At 40.6% G+C, this 15774-nt stretch overlaps 1 protein-coding gene across 3 annotated transcripts; it reads left to right on the forward strand.

Moving 5' to 3' along the window:
* The first annotated feature begins 45 nt into the window (after positions 1-45).
* NUDT5 (nudix hydrolase 5) lies at positions 46-14785 on the forward strand. 3 transcript variants are annotated; one of them, XM_052788757.1, is made up of 10 exons: positions 46-134; positions 2039-2143; positions 5546-5654; positions 9205-9272; positions 10415-10467; positions 11169-11276; positions 11804-11899; positions 12911-13021; positions 14149-14202; positions 14439-14785. In XM_052788757.1, coding segments are annotated over exons 3-9 (501 nt in total). In that variant the 5' UTR covers positions 46-134; positions 2039-2143; positions 5546-5591; the 3' UTR covers positions 14151-14202; positions 14439-14785. The 3 variants fall into 3 exon arrangements, with proteins under 3 accessions (XP_052644717.1, XP_052644714.1, XP_052644715.1); XM_052788754.1 differs by lacking the exon at positions 46-134 and having other exon boundaries at positions 2022-2143; XM_052788755.1 differs by lacking the exon at positions 46-134 and having other exon boundaries at positions 2028-2143; positions 5565-5654.
* The last annotated feature ends 989 nt before the right edge of the window (positions 14786-15774 follow it).

Genomic DNA, 15774 nt, shown 5'->3' on the forward strand with positions numbered 1-15774 from the left:
CGCCTCAGCGGCGCAGGGGGCTGCTGCCTCGCCTCAGCTCACCTCAGCTCGGCCGCCGCCCTGCCCGGTCCCGGACCCGGTCCCGGTCCCGGTCAGCGGCTCCCCTCAGCTGTCGGGCCGTTCTCCAGGCCTCCGTACGTGTGCGTGGCCCCAGCGCGGGGTTTCCAGGCGGTTCCGTTGAAAACACGGGTGGCCTCAGGGAAGCGGCGGGTGTTTTTTTCCCCGCCTAGCCGGCTTTGCTTTCTGGCTTTGCATGTGCTCCTGTAAGGTTTCATCTCTCCAGCGTTACAGCGGAGCTCTGAGGCGACGGAGCCTCCTCACCTCCAGCAGGGCTGCGTTTCGTTTTATTTTGGGGAGACGCAAGTAATAACTGAATAATGTGTTCTTTTTAAGCACCGTGGTTCTGCCGTCGTCTCCCCTGCGTGGAGGGCCGAGCGGTTTCCATCTGATGCTTTCCTCACATGCTCTCGCTTCTGCCGTTTGAGGCTGTCTCCCCAGGCCCGCTCACACGTCAGTTGTCTGGAAGGTCGATAACAATACGGAGATGCTGCTAAACTTCTTCTGCTTGTGCAAGTTTATTGTTGCTGTTGTTGTCTGTCCTGCAGGGCGAGAACCAGTTATTTTTCCGTGTTTCATTTGGTGCTGAGCGGGTCATCCACGCTGCTAGATACCATGACAAAAATGCAACTTTTTCCCTCTCTCCCATCAACTTCTTCTAATTAATTGATTTTGCTGCTAGAATCATATTGCTGAAATGCAAGTGCACTGACTGATAGTAACAAGTTTAAAGTGACTTAGGAGCTTTTAGCGATATTTATCTTCAGCACACTTATCTCAGCGTGCTGTTGGTTAAATCGTGCGTAAAACACTGCCAGTGTCCCTTTTGCACATTCTTTATAAGAAACCCTGTATTTTGTTTTATCTTGAGCTTGCCTTAGGACACCATTGCTGAGCTTCCATTAAATCTGGTTGCTCTCAGCTGGGATGTGTAGTTTGGATTAGAGTATATCTTTTGAAAAGTGATTTAGAAACACTAATCCATCTATCGTGACTTGGGTAGGTTAATGTAAAGCCCTGATAGCCTGGCTACTCTCTGAGCTGATTCACAGGCCTCAGTTAGCTTAAGATTTTAATTACTGGGAAGGACAATTTGGAAACTGTAGAATGGTTGGGCATTGCCTTGAAAGGAAGCTACTCAATAAGGGGTTAAGCAGTGGGAATAAAGTTACACGTTTTATAAATGGTATGCCTTTTTCAGGGCTGAGTTTGACCCCCACATGAAATAAATGGAACAAGTAGCATAATTTGCCAGCAGTACCCTGTAATACTAGCCACAAAAATCATCAGAGAAGGTAGAAGCAGGCCAAACTTTTTTTTTTTCCCCATAATTTGTGGTTCAAGTGCTGTTGATTTGTGCTAAGGCGGCTGATAAATGTGGACACATTGCCATATTCTTAAGATTGCACTGATAACTATTAAAAATTTATATTCGTAGAGTTCATGTAATCGTAAGTCAGGTAGTCAGGTTCCCAGGCTACTGTGTAAGCTGTGTTGCATTTTTAACTCAAATAATGCAGTGGTAATTTTATGAAATAGAAGAACCTTTCTGTCTGAGGGCTGCAAGATAAGGTCTATTCTGAAACCCAACATAGGGCTTTAGAAACCTAACATTGTAGTATTAAGTTTAACTTTCAGTTGCAGCTAATTTTGTTTATGAACAAAAGGTGTTGCCACCCTTGACAGTATGACTGATGTGAGATGGCAGAATTGCAGCCTTCATTTAACCAAATGGTATTTCAGCTTTCTAATGCAGAAATTCTCACTTCTATACAGTCAGATGAATTAGATGAAAAAATTACTTTTTTGGTGGAACTTTTTAAAATGTCACTTGTACATAGAGTTATTGCACCCACTTGTGGAGGAGATCAAAACTACAGAAGCTGAGATTGATGGGTCTTCCTCTCTCTTGTTTTCACCTGTCTTAGATTTTAGTGATAATTCAAACCACTGAAGCTTATATTTTTTTTGTTATTTTAAGTTCCAAGCCACACTTGAATCTGTCTGCTGCAGAAGAGGGCAAGCTGTGTTGAAAACAGCTTCTGCCATGAGAGGAGGTTCTCCTATGTATTTGTAACTGATACAGGTAAGTATTAATACTGTTGTACAAACCATTACTATAGCTGCTTGTGGGATTTAGGGTACAAATGTGGTAATCCACATTTGAGAAAGATACACCGATGCTTGCAAACTTCTGTAGAAGGATTAGTATGATCAATGGAACAGGATTTCCTGTGAGGGGAGACTAAAAGAGGAAGACTTATTCAGTCCTATCAAAGAAAAACTTTTAACAAGGATATCACCTTAAGGGAGGTGATTCGCCCCCTCTACTCTGCTCTCGTGAGACCCCACCTGCAGTACTGTGTTCAGCTCTGGGGCCCCCAACATAAGAAGGACATGGACCTGTTGGAGTGAGTCCAGAGGAGGGACATGAAGATGATCAGGGGGCTGGAGCACCTCTCCTATGAAGACAGGCTGAGAGAGTTGGGGTTGTTCAGCCTGGAGAAGAGAAGGATCCAGGGAGACCTTCTAGCAGCCTTCCAGTACTTAAAGGGAGGGCTACAAGAAAGCTGGAGAGGGACTTTTTACAAGGGCATGTAATGATAGGACAAGGGGTAAGGTCTTTAAACTGAAAGAGGGTAGGTTTAGATGAGATGTAAGGAAGAAGTTCTTCACTGTGAGGGTGGTGAGGCGCTGGCACAGGTTGCCCAGAGAAGCTGTGGATGCCCCATCCCTGGCAGTGTTCAAGGCCAGGTTGGATGGGGCTTTGAGCAACCTGGTCTGGTGGAAGGTGTCCCTGCCCGTGGCAGGGGGGTTGGAACTAGGTGATCTTTAAGGTCCCTTCCAACCCAAACTGTTCTGTGATTCTATGGTATGTTTCACTATATACTCTCTTGATATGTTTACATTGTCATCAAAAAGGCTGTAATTCTTTCCAAACATAGGAGGTGAATTTGTTGTAGCTAGGTGTATGAGCTTTTTGTATTTTTAAAGCTGTATACTTTGGGCATGTCCTGGTTTCGGCTGGGATAGAATTAATTTTCTTTCTAGTAGCTGGTATAGTGCTTTGTCTTAGATTCAGTATGAGAAGAACGTTGATAACACACTGGTGGTTTTAGTTGTTGCTAAGTAGTGTTTAGACTAAGTCAAAGATTTTTCAGCTTTTTATACTGCCCTGCCAGCGAGAAGGCTGGAGGGGCACAAGAAACTGGGAAGGGGACACAGCCAGGACAGCTGACCCAAACTGGCCAAAGGGGTTTTCCATACCATGTGACATCATGCCCAGTATATAAACTCGGGGGAGTTGGCCTGGGGTGATCACTCCTTGGGAACTGACTCGGCATTGGTCAGTGAGTGGTGAGCAATTGCATTGTGCATCACTTGTTTTCTATATTCCAATCCTTTTATTATTATTATTGTAATTTTATTATTGTTATTATTATCATTACTAGTTTCTTCCTTTCTGTTGTATTAAACTGTTCTTATCTCAACCCACGAGTTTTAACCTTTTTCCTTCCGATTCTCTCCCCCATCCCACTTGGGGGGGGGGGGGGGGAGTGAGCGAGTGTCTGCGTGGTGCTTAGTTGCTGGCTGGGGTTAAACCACGACAGGTCATCACTCAGAGCCTCCTTTGACTGTTTCTTCTGGATGACCAGGAACCTCTTGGAACTGCTATGCTGAGCTGTGCTTCTTTTGCATAAATTGGTGGAAAGCTTGATCTTGTATTTTTACAGTCACAGCAAGAGACCATGGCCATTATCCAGCTACAGCTCTTAAATCCTAAGTGAAGAGAGTTTGAGACATTGCTGGCTCAAGAACAAATGGGTAACAGCTAACTGAACTAATGTGAGATAGAAGTTGGAAGATAAGCAAGTGAGGTTCTAGAACAGTTTTTCATGTGAATAGTAAGGCAGATAGTAAACCTACACAGTTTTAAGATGGAGCTTCATTGCTTTGAGAAAGGATTATAGAACGTATTTATGAAAGAACAGAATTGGGTTTAATAGGTCAGGGTTCCTTTTCAGGACTTAGGTTACGTAAAAACGATTTGAACGTTTGACTAGTACGACCTACTTCATGCAACATGACTGTCTTAAGACTTAAGAAAGAGCCTGCCCTGTGTACATAGTGAGGAAATGGATTTATGTACGTTAGTTTTAATCCTGCTGATAATCAGAAATATTTTGTACTACCTATTCCTTTTAACTTCTTTGTGGAATTAAATGCAAATCTAATATGCAAGAAAGCTGATTGTTGCTCCATGCTTTTAAATGTTTCACAAATGTGCAGTAGATGTTATCATAAAAGGATAAAGTAAAAAATAAGAGTGCTAAAATTGGGTATGACAGAGATGGTGATCACGTATTTCAGGTACTGTTCAATGCTAGAGACCCCACAGAGCCTTACTAAACTGTAGCTGAAGTCAACGGAAAGATTCCTGTTAACTTTATGGAAAGCTCATGACCATCAATGCTAAGAGTGATAGAGATCTTTAAGATTATCTCATCTCTCCTGGTGTTTAAACTGGTTTGCTTCTTTGCACTGTCTTTTTGCTTATGATTCATGCTGATTCTCAGGACTTCAGTACTACAACTTAGTATCAGAGATGAGCTTCCTTGGAATAAGAGTTTCTGTGCTGAAAAGTGGCCCATAGCTCCACAGTGAGACAGGGGACTAATGGTGAATCTCTAATGCATCGTATTTTTCTGCTGCCTGGTGTGCCTTTCATCTAGAACTGGATTGAGAGAGTGAGTGGACAATCTTATCTTCCTACGGAGCGTTAGGATGCAGGCTGAGGCACTGAGCTGCAGGTGCAGAGTCTTTCTTTGGGCATGTATTCAACTGCCTTTGGCATGGTATTAGCTGCACCATTCCCAGTAAGAGAGACTGACGTGCTTTGGTCACGCTAACTCCACGTGCCACCTAGACTTGCAACACATGGGTGACTTTTTGACCTTGTTTTTTGGGGGAAGGATTGAGTCTTTTATGTGTTTATTTGTGATGTGTGTAAGGTGGAAATAGGTTCTAGTTCTGATTCTTTCTCAATAGCAGACAATTTTTACCACTGAAGTCCTCTTGGTATAAGTTTTCTTTTCCACTTTCACAGTGAAGTGCTTAGTCCTGTTGTGGTAATGCTGCGTTGACAGCACTTCATCCAGATCAGAGTGAAACAATTTGACTGAAATGGATCAATTTTGTCTCTGTCTGTGTCTGACCTTTGAATAGTTAAGGAGGGTGGCTTTAGCCAGCATAGCTACTCAGCAGCTGATAGGACTATTACAACTATGTAAGTCAGGGATTTGACCCAAACTCCCACTTCTCCTTTGAATTATTTGACTCTGAAACCATCAGGTGGAGCGGAAAATGTGAATTGCACTTGCCATCACATGTCCCTAACTTTCTCCAGCAAGTTTTATTTGTTAATGTAGAATGCAGAAATGAACCTTTTAACTTTACTCTGAAGGCAAATATTGACTTTATTTCATAGTAATCTGGACTTTGCACAGGAGGGGAAAAGCCCGACATTCCTGAAAATGGCAGCTGAGACATCCACAGAAGTTCCAAAAACTGCTAGACAGTTCGTCCTTAAAGAAGAGGTATAATATGCTTGGTTTTGACACGTGTTTTGTTGTTAAATAACAATTATTTGAGACTGATCAGAATGTTTGTAAGTGTAGAGTAAGAAATGCTATAGATGCTGTATGTTTGTAAAATCTGTTCAATAGACAAAACACTTCTTCCTGATGGTCAGACAGTTTAAAAAGGTGGCATTTCTCTTTGTTGAAATAATCATACAAATTATCAATGGAGAGAGAGAAATCGACAATGTTGCATTACTCTAAGCTTCCTCTATTTTTTTGGATTTTGCAGCTGTTTCTTGTATTGTTTGTTCAGGCTGTTTTCAATGTTGAGAAATAATGCTGATACCTCTGAGAGACTATATGTGAAACTCAGCCTTGTTTTCTGTCCCTTTAAGATGATGAACCACTAAGAGTTGCCTTAACATTTAGGATTGTACCTTCTTTGATGCTTTCTGAAAGGGTTTAAATTTAGATAATTGCTGTTCTAAAGACATTAGTGAGGGGTTAGTAAGATTTTTTCAAAAATACTGTGCTCACATCTTCACAGAATCAGAAAATATCAGGTCCTGAGGAAGGAATTTGGAGGTATTTCTGGGTGCTTATTAGGAGCACTTTCACCCTAATTTAAACTGCCTGTATTTGTTTCTGTTCTCTTCTAAGTGAATTCTTAAAAGTTAATCTTTGGTGTTAAAGGCAGATTTGGCAACAGCATTACACTGTTGTTATAAAACAAATGTAGTTTCTTTTATCCAGCGCTCCTCCCTTGCAATGAACACAGTCTTGTAATTTCTTTAGGTTTCAAGGTACAAACCTTTTTCAGGAAAGAAGAGACTCACATTGCTGGGATATATTTATGGCTCTTCCTCTTGGTTGGTTTTTTTAATATGAATATTTCTCAAGCATAACAGGTTTCATTTTTGTAAGCTTTTTGGGTTTTCTATTAAGACCTGTGTTTTTGCAGGTAACTTTTTCATTTTATCCTCTTTTCTTTTTTTTTTTTTTCCATAATGCCTCTTAGTTTTTCTTTGGAATATTGTACTCTTTGGTGTCATTGGAAGTTTGTAATTAGATCTTACGTGTTTTAAGCTATTTAGTTTTTTCAGTCATTTTATGGGATTAATACAGGAGAGTATTTACCGTGCCTCTGCCAGTGGCCTTTATATTAAAAGTGGTTCTGTAACTCTTCAGTAACTACATGGTCTGATGTTGGAATATCGTCTTCCATGAAAGTGGCAGCTGATCTTATTTCCTTCTTCGTGTTTCTGGGTTCCCACAGTCAGGCTGCTGTAAGCAAAAGCAGATGTTACTTGCCCATCAGAGTAATAGATAGAGAAACAGAAATAAAGCAATAAAAATAACTCATTCTAAAACTGAGTACGGTAAGTGCAACACATCCTGCAAAGTGTCCTTCAGCCCTAAATAGGGGATTTAGCAAAGCAGAAGTTATGCTTCTGGGCCAGTTTCCGCAGGTTTTAATTGGGCACCCGACAAGGCAGGTGACAAAATTCTCTCTCTCTTCTAGGGAAACCTGGCAACTTTTAGTTTTCTCACCCTGTAGGCTGTTAGCAGCAAGGGTTTCACCTAACTTTAGAGGATTGTGGAACCAGTTCTATTGTAAATATTTATGCTACATGTCCTACAGTACTTTTAAATTATTTCTTCATGACAGTAGAGGCCAAAAGCTGTACTTAAGAATACCTGATTAAAAACAAGACACTTTGTTTGACGTTGTTTGTTTTGTACACATAAAACCTATGACAGTGATGTGGTTCTGATTTCAGCCATTTTCCCCTTTCTGCTTCACAAACAATAACTTGGTGACGGGGAAATGATCTGCCAGTTCTGTTGAATGCTGCAGCAATATGGGACTACGATCAATAATCTAGTTCTTTGTGTTCTCTGCAATGTTTAAAAAAATTCATTAACACAAAACATTTGGCTGTGTTTGCTTAACTGAAGTATATATATTCCTCTCCTGAGACAACCAATGGAACATGATTTTCATCTATTTGTTTTCTGGATCTTCCTGTACTCTAGTTCTGCAGTGATTTAGGAGTGAAAACAAAGTTATTTAAAATATACCTGAATGCCTCCAAACCAAAATACTACTTTTACCTGTAATGAGCATGATATACTTCATCTTTTCCTTTCCTGCTGTTTTTGTGACCACAAAGCCATTAGAAAGCCCTTTTGAGAACATGTAGCTCTCCTTTTCCAATTCCTGTTACGTGGAAATATTACACTTCCCAAAATAAATGCTAGAACTCCTACATGTAAAATACGTGTTGCCACAGTTACAACCATAGGAATGCTATTGTTATTTCAATTGCCTATCAAAATAATTGTTCTGAAGAACACATTGTAAGAATTACGTGAGTTCATCCAGCTCAGTTGCAATTTACTGGATACCTGAATCACTTCTGATGTGCCTTCTGCCTCCAGCTGATGCTGTACTGTGCTTTTGTACTCTACTTATAGCTGCATCATATACTACATTTCATTTCTCTCTATTCTTTTTTTAGTTGGTGAATCTCTCACTTTTAAGTTCAAGATCTATATGGCCACACAGGCCCTATTTGCTCCTTGTCCTGCACTAGAGGATTGTAGTGTGCCAACCACATGAATGACCTCTTGGACTTCATCCTTTGCTACAATTTAATGTTGTGCTTTTTCCCCAGATCCTCTTTTCCCCTTGCTTATGCTTGCTCTGTTGCTGTCAGCAGTGTGTCGCTTTAGACAATAGGAAGTGATTTGTTCTTACTGATTACTTTTGATTTCTGTGGTCAGACCCATGGCCAGCTTGATAGAAAATTCTGGAGACAAGCTTTCTGTCTGCCGATACCTTTAGCAAAGCTTAAAATACAAGTTACATTAAAAGAAGTAAACTGCTGCACTGATACGTAGGGATTTTTCCCTTTTAAAGGAATTACATAAAAGGTGAGGAAACATCCCAGGGCAAATAAACTCATTTAGCTCAGAAAAGACATTTTGTAATAATGTTAATGCCAAGCAGCATCAGCAGCTCTCAGAAATCCTAAAAGGGCAGGTATGTATCACTGCTCGCAGTTACAGAAAACCGTGGTTACGCAAGGCCACAGTCTGAGATCATGGCAAGAAAAGTTTCAAAAGTTTTGTTTTCAGTCTTGCATGCTTAGCTGTTAGGCCATGCTCTCTGATAAGTGGGCACTTGTGATCACCGGCGTAGCTGAAGTCTGTGCAGACCAGTGACCCTTTTTCAGCTGAAATGTGACATTTGCAAAATTCTTCTAAAAAGATGAGGACTTTCCAGTACATAAAATCCCACTGAATTAATTGAAACTTGGTTATAAAAGTCACGTTAAGAAAAGTTACTGGGCTTATTTTCTATTCCTATTCGAGAACTTCGAGTAAATGATTTTTTCCATATTAGCTACAGGAGTGGTGTTGCCTGTTCCTGCATGTATTCTGATGCTGAGATTTTGTCTGCAAAAGAATCCAAAAATAGTTGTGTTGTTTGTCCCCTTGGCCCCCACGTATCTTTGGGATTAATCTTATAATGTATCTAACAAAGAATTCTTTATTTTAGGTAATTGTAGAAAGAAAATGGTTGAAGCTTGAAGAAACAACTTATACTGATCCCTTTGGTAAAACCAGGTAATTGTCTCTGGCATTTCGGATTCCTGTAATGTTCCCAATTGTATGGACTAGCCCCAGGCTAGAGAATATGAGCATTACAAACCTATTACTCAACACAAGATGAGATCTATTCATTGTGCAATTTCTTTATAGTTCGTACTGTTCAGAGAAAAAAAATCTCACTCTAGCAGATGTGCTAGCATGTGGGATTGAATTTGGCTCCTAAATCCTTTTGGGTACATTGGACCCTGAATTACCTTGCTTTTCCAGTTCCTTGTAAAGACGCTATGCAGAAAAGCAAGTTCTAGATATGCAACTAGACTGTGATGATCAGAGAGTTCGTCTCATAGCTTTTCTGGTTCTTCATTAAGGGCTCCTTTTTCCTTGCTGATGGTGCTGCATCGTGCATACTATTGACAAATTCCTGTCCTCTTGTATATTATCACGCCTGTCCAATTCTTTTGTATGCTTTAGTTTTGCTGTATTTATCTAGATGTGACAACATGGCTTTACTTCTCTCCCCTTATGTTAGATTCTGTACTGATTGCTTTCTCTAGTGCTTCCCAATTCATCAGCAAAGTATCCTTTTAAAAAATAGCAAAGATTGGAGCTTTTGTGAAAGGATTTTTATTGCTGGTAGATTTTTGGTTTTTACTCATCTCATTGCTTATTTTGAGAGAGAAGCTTTGGTATTCCTTGTCTATGTACTCCTTGTGTGCTCAAGTAACTGAGCTGAGAGTTCACAGTAACTTACACTGTAAACCTTATGCAAAAGCAAGATAAAAGATAGAATGCATGTGGTCTTTTTACAAAACTGTCTTTCAAAATCTGACATGTTTTATATATAAATCGCTTTATTTTGCACTTTTCCAGAATCACTTTTATAAGACTTGTCTGTTCCGTGACAATCATTAAGTCTTCCACTTATTTTTAGTGATCTTAAACAATCATTAACTATTTTCCCTCTCCCTCCTTTAAGTAGGCAAAACAAAATTATACAACAGACATTTTATAGTGCCAGTATATGACAAGGCCTGCCTAAGGCCAGCTGCTTTCTTATGGGGCCTCACTCTGTGATGGTATATTTTGCTTTTAAATGAAAGTACCAAGGGTAGAAGATGACTTATGTATTCATTTGTTCTTTTCTCTGTGTTAAATAGAACTTGGGAAACTGTAAAGCGTACTGGCAACAAAAAGGGTGTTTCAGCTGACGGTAAGACACTGGTGACTTTTTTTTGTTTGCATTTTTTCCTGTGAAAGTTCTTCTGATAAACTCCCAGTGCAGACTTAAAGCCGACCTGTTTCTGAATGAATGAGGGTGTGGAACAAATAGCTCAGCAGAGCTTGCTATACCGCTGAGTTAATGAAATGCTAACTTAAGTGCTGAAGAATCAGAACCTTACTGGTAGGAGTGTTTTCCAAAGATCATTGTATTCACTTTAGAACAATGGAGCAATTTCAAAGACATGATGGATGCCCTGATACAGAGTGGCTCACAGACTGGTGAATTGGGTCTGCTGGTAGGGGCTAGGGATATGGTCCTCTTGAGGCAAAAGAAGGGGGACATGATTTATCCATGAAAGGAGTGTAGGAGGGGGTTCCATACAATGGCTTCCAAACAGTCTCTGCAGGAAGGAGAGCCCTTCCCTAGATACTGGTGGGCTGAGGCTCGGTCTTGCTTGGTACGTGTGCCTGTCATTTACTGGGGTACTTTGAAGATCCTATTTTGGGCTTTATCTCTCACCGCACATGATATAAGGAGCTTAAATTCATTTTTTGGGATTCTGGAGCAGGCATCTAAACGTTTAATGCCCAGAGTAACAGTGCTTGGGTTCCTTTCCAGATCTAGCACTAAATACTCACTTTGTGCTATACTCAAATTCTATGTACTTGTGTCTTCTGTGCTATTTGTAGGTGTTGCAGTGATAGCGGTACTACAGAGAACTCTCCACTACGACTGTATTGTCCTAGTGAAACAGTTCAGGCCCCCAATTAACAGCTATTGCTTGGAATTTCCTGCAGGTAAGTGACTGAAACATTAAGATGAGTCACATAAAGCTGACATTTAAGTGTGTTCAGATGTGCTTGGAGTGTCAGTCTTAATGAAGTAGCTCTAACCAGAAAACTGTGGTGACTCTAGCTCAGTGTACTATTCAGAAATAGGAATATTTGATAATGAAGAATACAAAATGAGTTCATTTTAGCAGAATGGAGACATTTTGCACAGTAGTCTGGTAGTAGAATATTGCATTTCCCTCCACTCCTCCTTTCTCTAAGAGTGAAAGGATTTGGCTTTTTTCCCTCATGAGAATATTAATGCCATTTCCTGGGAAGGTAGCATGCTTCTGTAGATAATCAGCTGAAGATGTGGGCAGCAGCATGATGAATCCAGGAACTGGAATCCTTACTAACGCTTCAGTTTATCCCTCTGTAAAAATAGGATCGTGAGGATGTTTCACCTCTTCCATAAAGCTGGATTAGATCTTGGGATGGGTATTGTGGTTAAGTGTGAGCTTTTTAATTGATCTTGTGTATTATTTATTTCACAGGCCTCATTGAGGAAAATGAGACTGCAGAAAGCGCTGCATTGCGAGAATTGGAGGAAGAAACTGGGTACAAGGGGGAAGTCATTGAATGTACTCCAGGTCTTTGCTTTTTTTTTATTTTCCCACCCAAAGCTAATTCTGTCTTTGACAGGTACTCTAAATGTCTAAAATGCTCTAAACCAAGGGAAAAATCTGTGCAGAAAGGTCTACACAGATTAGCAGAGTAGTATCCCATGGCTGTACCAATGAGACTTTGGTCCTTGATGAGTCAGTTGCTGAACTTCTGTTAAACATACAGGACTAAAGTAAAAGTTTCATGTCTATAGGGGACAACTTTGCTATTAATTAGGATCCTTTATACAAAACCCAATTATTTAAGCTGTGATTTGGCATTTTAGTATAAAGGTCTAAATTGCTGGACTTAATGTGAACAACATCCATGAACTTAGGGAGTAAAAATAGCTGCATGATGCAGTCTGAGTGGAGGTCACCCTCATGTCAGTTGTGGAGAGGTGACGGTACTCAGGTTCTCCAACCGGAAAGAAAAAAAGGAGAGAATACTTGGAGTAAATCCAGAGAGCCTTTGGAACGTGATTGTTACCAATCCAATGCTTCCTACATAAAACAAAACAAAGGCAAAACGAGGATCATAAGTAAAACTTGAGAAGGCAGGTAGAAAGGTGAGGCAGCTTACATATGATTTCAAGTAAATGTCATTACAGTTGAGACTTGGCTCTTGATTGTGGGGTACAGCTGCGTGCTGGGGACTGAGAGAGATGGAGACAGGTGATGGCAAAATTAAACTCTAATAGGCTGAAGAAGTCTATAAGGGAATTACAGTTTAATCTTCAGTCTGTGGAATGGAAAGTAAACCTAACTGCTGAAATCAAGTCTTACAAGGAACCTGTAGAAGAGCTGAGAGTTACAGAAACATTACTTTTTTTAAGAACATGCGATAACAAACTTTTCACCACTCTTCCAGCATGAACGTATGCCAAATATATGTTCTTCTATTGTATCGCGTATATTCATTTGAAAGCTTTTGTTAAAACATCGAGGTACCAGACTTCTGCTTTTGAAAAATTAACCTCTACGTGTGCTTGTTGGCAGCTCTCTGCTTGGACCCAGGTTTGTCAAACAGCACGACACACATTGTGAGCGTCACCATTAATGGAGATGAGGCTGAGAATACAAGACCTAAGCAAAAACTTGGTGAGTTTTGTACCATTTGTTTGAAAATTCTGAGAAGATAACAAAAGAATGAGTTTAAAAGAACTATCCCTACCACTGCATCTCTTCTGTCCCAGCTGATTTAGATGCTGTACATCCTTCAAATCATCTCCTGCAGTCTAGATGAGCAGAGCCATGTTTCTTTGCTAAATTCAGTGGGGAGGCCTAGCTGTTAATTGTTAGGTGTTGGCACACCCAGAATGAGAAATTTGGGTGCCAAACTTCAGTGAGTGCCATAAGCACTATTGAACCTAGATACTCCTCTTAGTTGTGGCTTGACCCTGGAAGTAACTAGTGTCATTCACAATCAGTCAGCTATCAAAATGCTTTTCAGTTGTAAACTCTAGTGTATTTCAAAACTCTTATTTTTTACTTGCAGATGATGGAGGTACGTTATGTAACTGCTCCTTTTGACAGTAAGGTCAAGCGTGATCTTCGTATGGCAAGTTTTACTTAGAAAATGTCAGTTAAACCTGTTTTTTATTTGGGCTTGGTTAATCTCCCGACCCTAATCAAACATGCATGAGACTGACTTTGGCCTAGACATGAAAATTCCTGTGAGGCATTATTGCATCAATTATTGTCAAGTATTGCACCTACAGCACCAGTATCTCAGGAAATACAAATTACTGAATCCACAGCAGCAGTAGGTCAAGCCAGAAAGACAACTAATTGAGATAGACAGGGGAGATGTAAACCGACACAAATTCATCAAGAACAAACCCTTTGTGCTGTTTTGGTCTTCAAACGCATCCACAATCCATTACTGTACCAGTATAAGCCAAATAAAAGTCCCCTTCAACAGTGTATTTTCCATTCTCAGAGGGGAGGTGGTCTCCTTTTAGAAGGATTCTTATCCTCCACAGCTGTCAGCAATACTGTTTTTCCCAGCTCTTTCCCAGTTTCTTCCTGCCAAACCTGTTTTTTAATGACCCCAGTCGCTGCCTTCCCCCATGTAATCTGCCTTTTTGTGATACACGAAGGCTCACAGCTTCTGGATGGCATTAAGCCAGTTAGTTTGTTTCCCCTTCTGACTTACATGATACAGGACACTGAGGTAGACTTCCTCTGCTGTTCACTAATTTAAAGGTGCATAAAATGTTTTTCTTCTCTCCTAGAATTTGTGGAAGTTATTTCACTTCCAAAGAATGACCTACTGCAAAGAATTGATGGTAAGAGCTTTCTGACACATTAAATGCACTAATGGGAACCTCAAGAAACCCTTAGCTTCTCTTCTCATAGCTCCTCATGGCATTTCTCATCCTAGAATACTGTATCTTAAACAAAAAGCTGAGAGAGATTTGGCCAAGTAACAGAGTTAGTGGTCGCATTAAGAATTCATGTCTGGAGCGCTATACATCTTTGTTTTGGTAAAGGACTTAATTTTTTTATTTTCTTCTCCTTCCAGAACTCATAGCAGAAGAACATATTGCAGTGGATGCCAGGGTTTATACTTACGCATTGGCCCTGAAGCGTGCAGCAGAAAAACCGCTCCAAGTTCCTTTTATGAAGTTCTAAAACTAGACGATGAGAAATTTAGTTGAAAACTGCCCAATTCAGATGGCTTACAAGTGTAACTCTTCTTGTACTAAAGGTCCTTTGCTTTACTTGTAGAGCAAACAAAAGTATTTGTAGGAATGATTCTGATATTTTTATCTTGAATTATGTAACTGACAAAAAGCATTTCTTCTAACTGCTCAGTCTATCAAGCCTTGACAGAATAATCATAATAAAAATGCTGTTTGATTTTCAGAATGGCTCATTTCTTGCTCTATTCATCATTGCACTTACGTTTCAGTACAAGGAAGATGTTGAAGCGCCTGTAGTTGGTGTTGTAACACCATCTCTTCAAATCGAGTAAGACTGCAGGAAGAGGCACTTCTCTCTCATCTGTAAGCAGCATCGTTTCAGCAAGTAGAGGTAATTGTCTGCAAGAGCACAAGTCTTATGAGGAGCGGCTGAGGGATCTGGGGTGGTTCAGTCTAGAAAAGAGGAGGCTGAGGGGAGACCTTATCGCTCTCTACAACTACCTGAAAGGGGGTTGTAGTGAGGTGGGGGTTGGTCTCTTCTGTCAGGTGTCTGGAGATAGGACAAGAGGAAATGGCCTCAAGTTGAGGCAAGGGAGATTTAGGTTAGATATTAGGAAAAATTTTTTTACTGAGAGGGTTGTCAAACATTGGAATGGGCTGCCCAGGGAAGTGGTTGATTCACCATCCCTGGAGGTATTCAAAAAGCGAGTGGACAGGGTACTTCAGGGCATGGTTTAGGGGGCTGGTTAATGGTTGGACTCGATCTTGAGGGTCTTTTCCAACCGAAATGATTCTATAATAGGAGCAGCAACAGCGGCACAAGGACAGAGCGTGCATGCTCTGGCTGGTGTTTGAAACTGCAGTTTCAGGAACTTCCTTTTATGATTTAGATCCAAAGATGTTGCTTCCTTCTCCCAGCCTGAACTAAACTATCCAGAAAGAGAAAATTGGTTTGTTTGATCTAAGAAAATACAGACTCTGACAACGACGACAACAATAACAACAAAACGGCCACTGGTGCAAACCAGAATGGTGTAGGACCCAGCCAGGGGATTCTGTTTGAGGTATGAGCTTACTTAGATGCCCTGACCTAGGACAGCCGTGCCGTTCTCCCCGGGACACATCCACGCACCTAGGCTGCACCTTCATTCAGTCTAATCGCTTCTAGATAAATCTTCTGCCAAACAAACCTTCAGCCTATCTGTGCAGTCGACT

Source organism: Harpia harpyja, chromosome 6, assembly GCF_026419915.1.
Source record: "Harpia harpyja isolate bHarHar1 chromosome 6, bHarHar1 primary haplotype, whole genome shotgun sequence".
NCBI lineage: Eukaryota > Metazoa > Chordata > Aves > Accipitriformes > Accipitridae > Harpia > Harpia harpyja.

What these genes read in the sequence shown, in the direction of transcription:
- NUDT5 (XM_052788757.1), top strand. Translation starts at nt 5,592, where the DNA reads ATGGCAGCTGAGACATCCACAGAAGTTCCAAAAACTGCTAGACAGTTC. An exon ending in AGTTCGTCCTTAAAGAAGAG is followed by an intron (nt 5,655 to 9,204) that starts GTATAATATGCT and finishes TCTTTATTTTAG; the next exon opens with GTAATTGTAGAAAGAAAATG. An exon ending in AAAGGGTGTTTCAGCTGACG is followed by an intron (nt 10,468 to 11,168) that starts GTAAGACACTGG and finishes TGCTATTTGTAG; the next exon opens with GTGTTGCAGTGATAGCGGTA.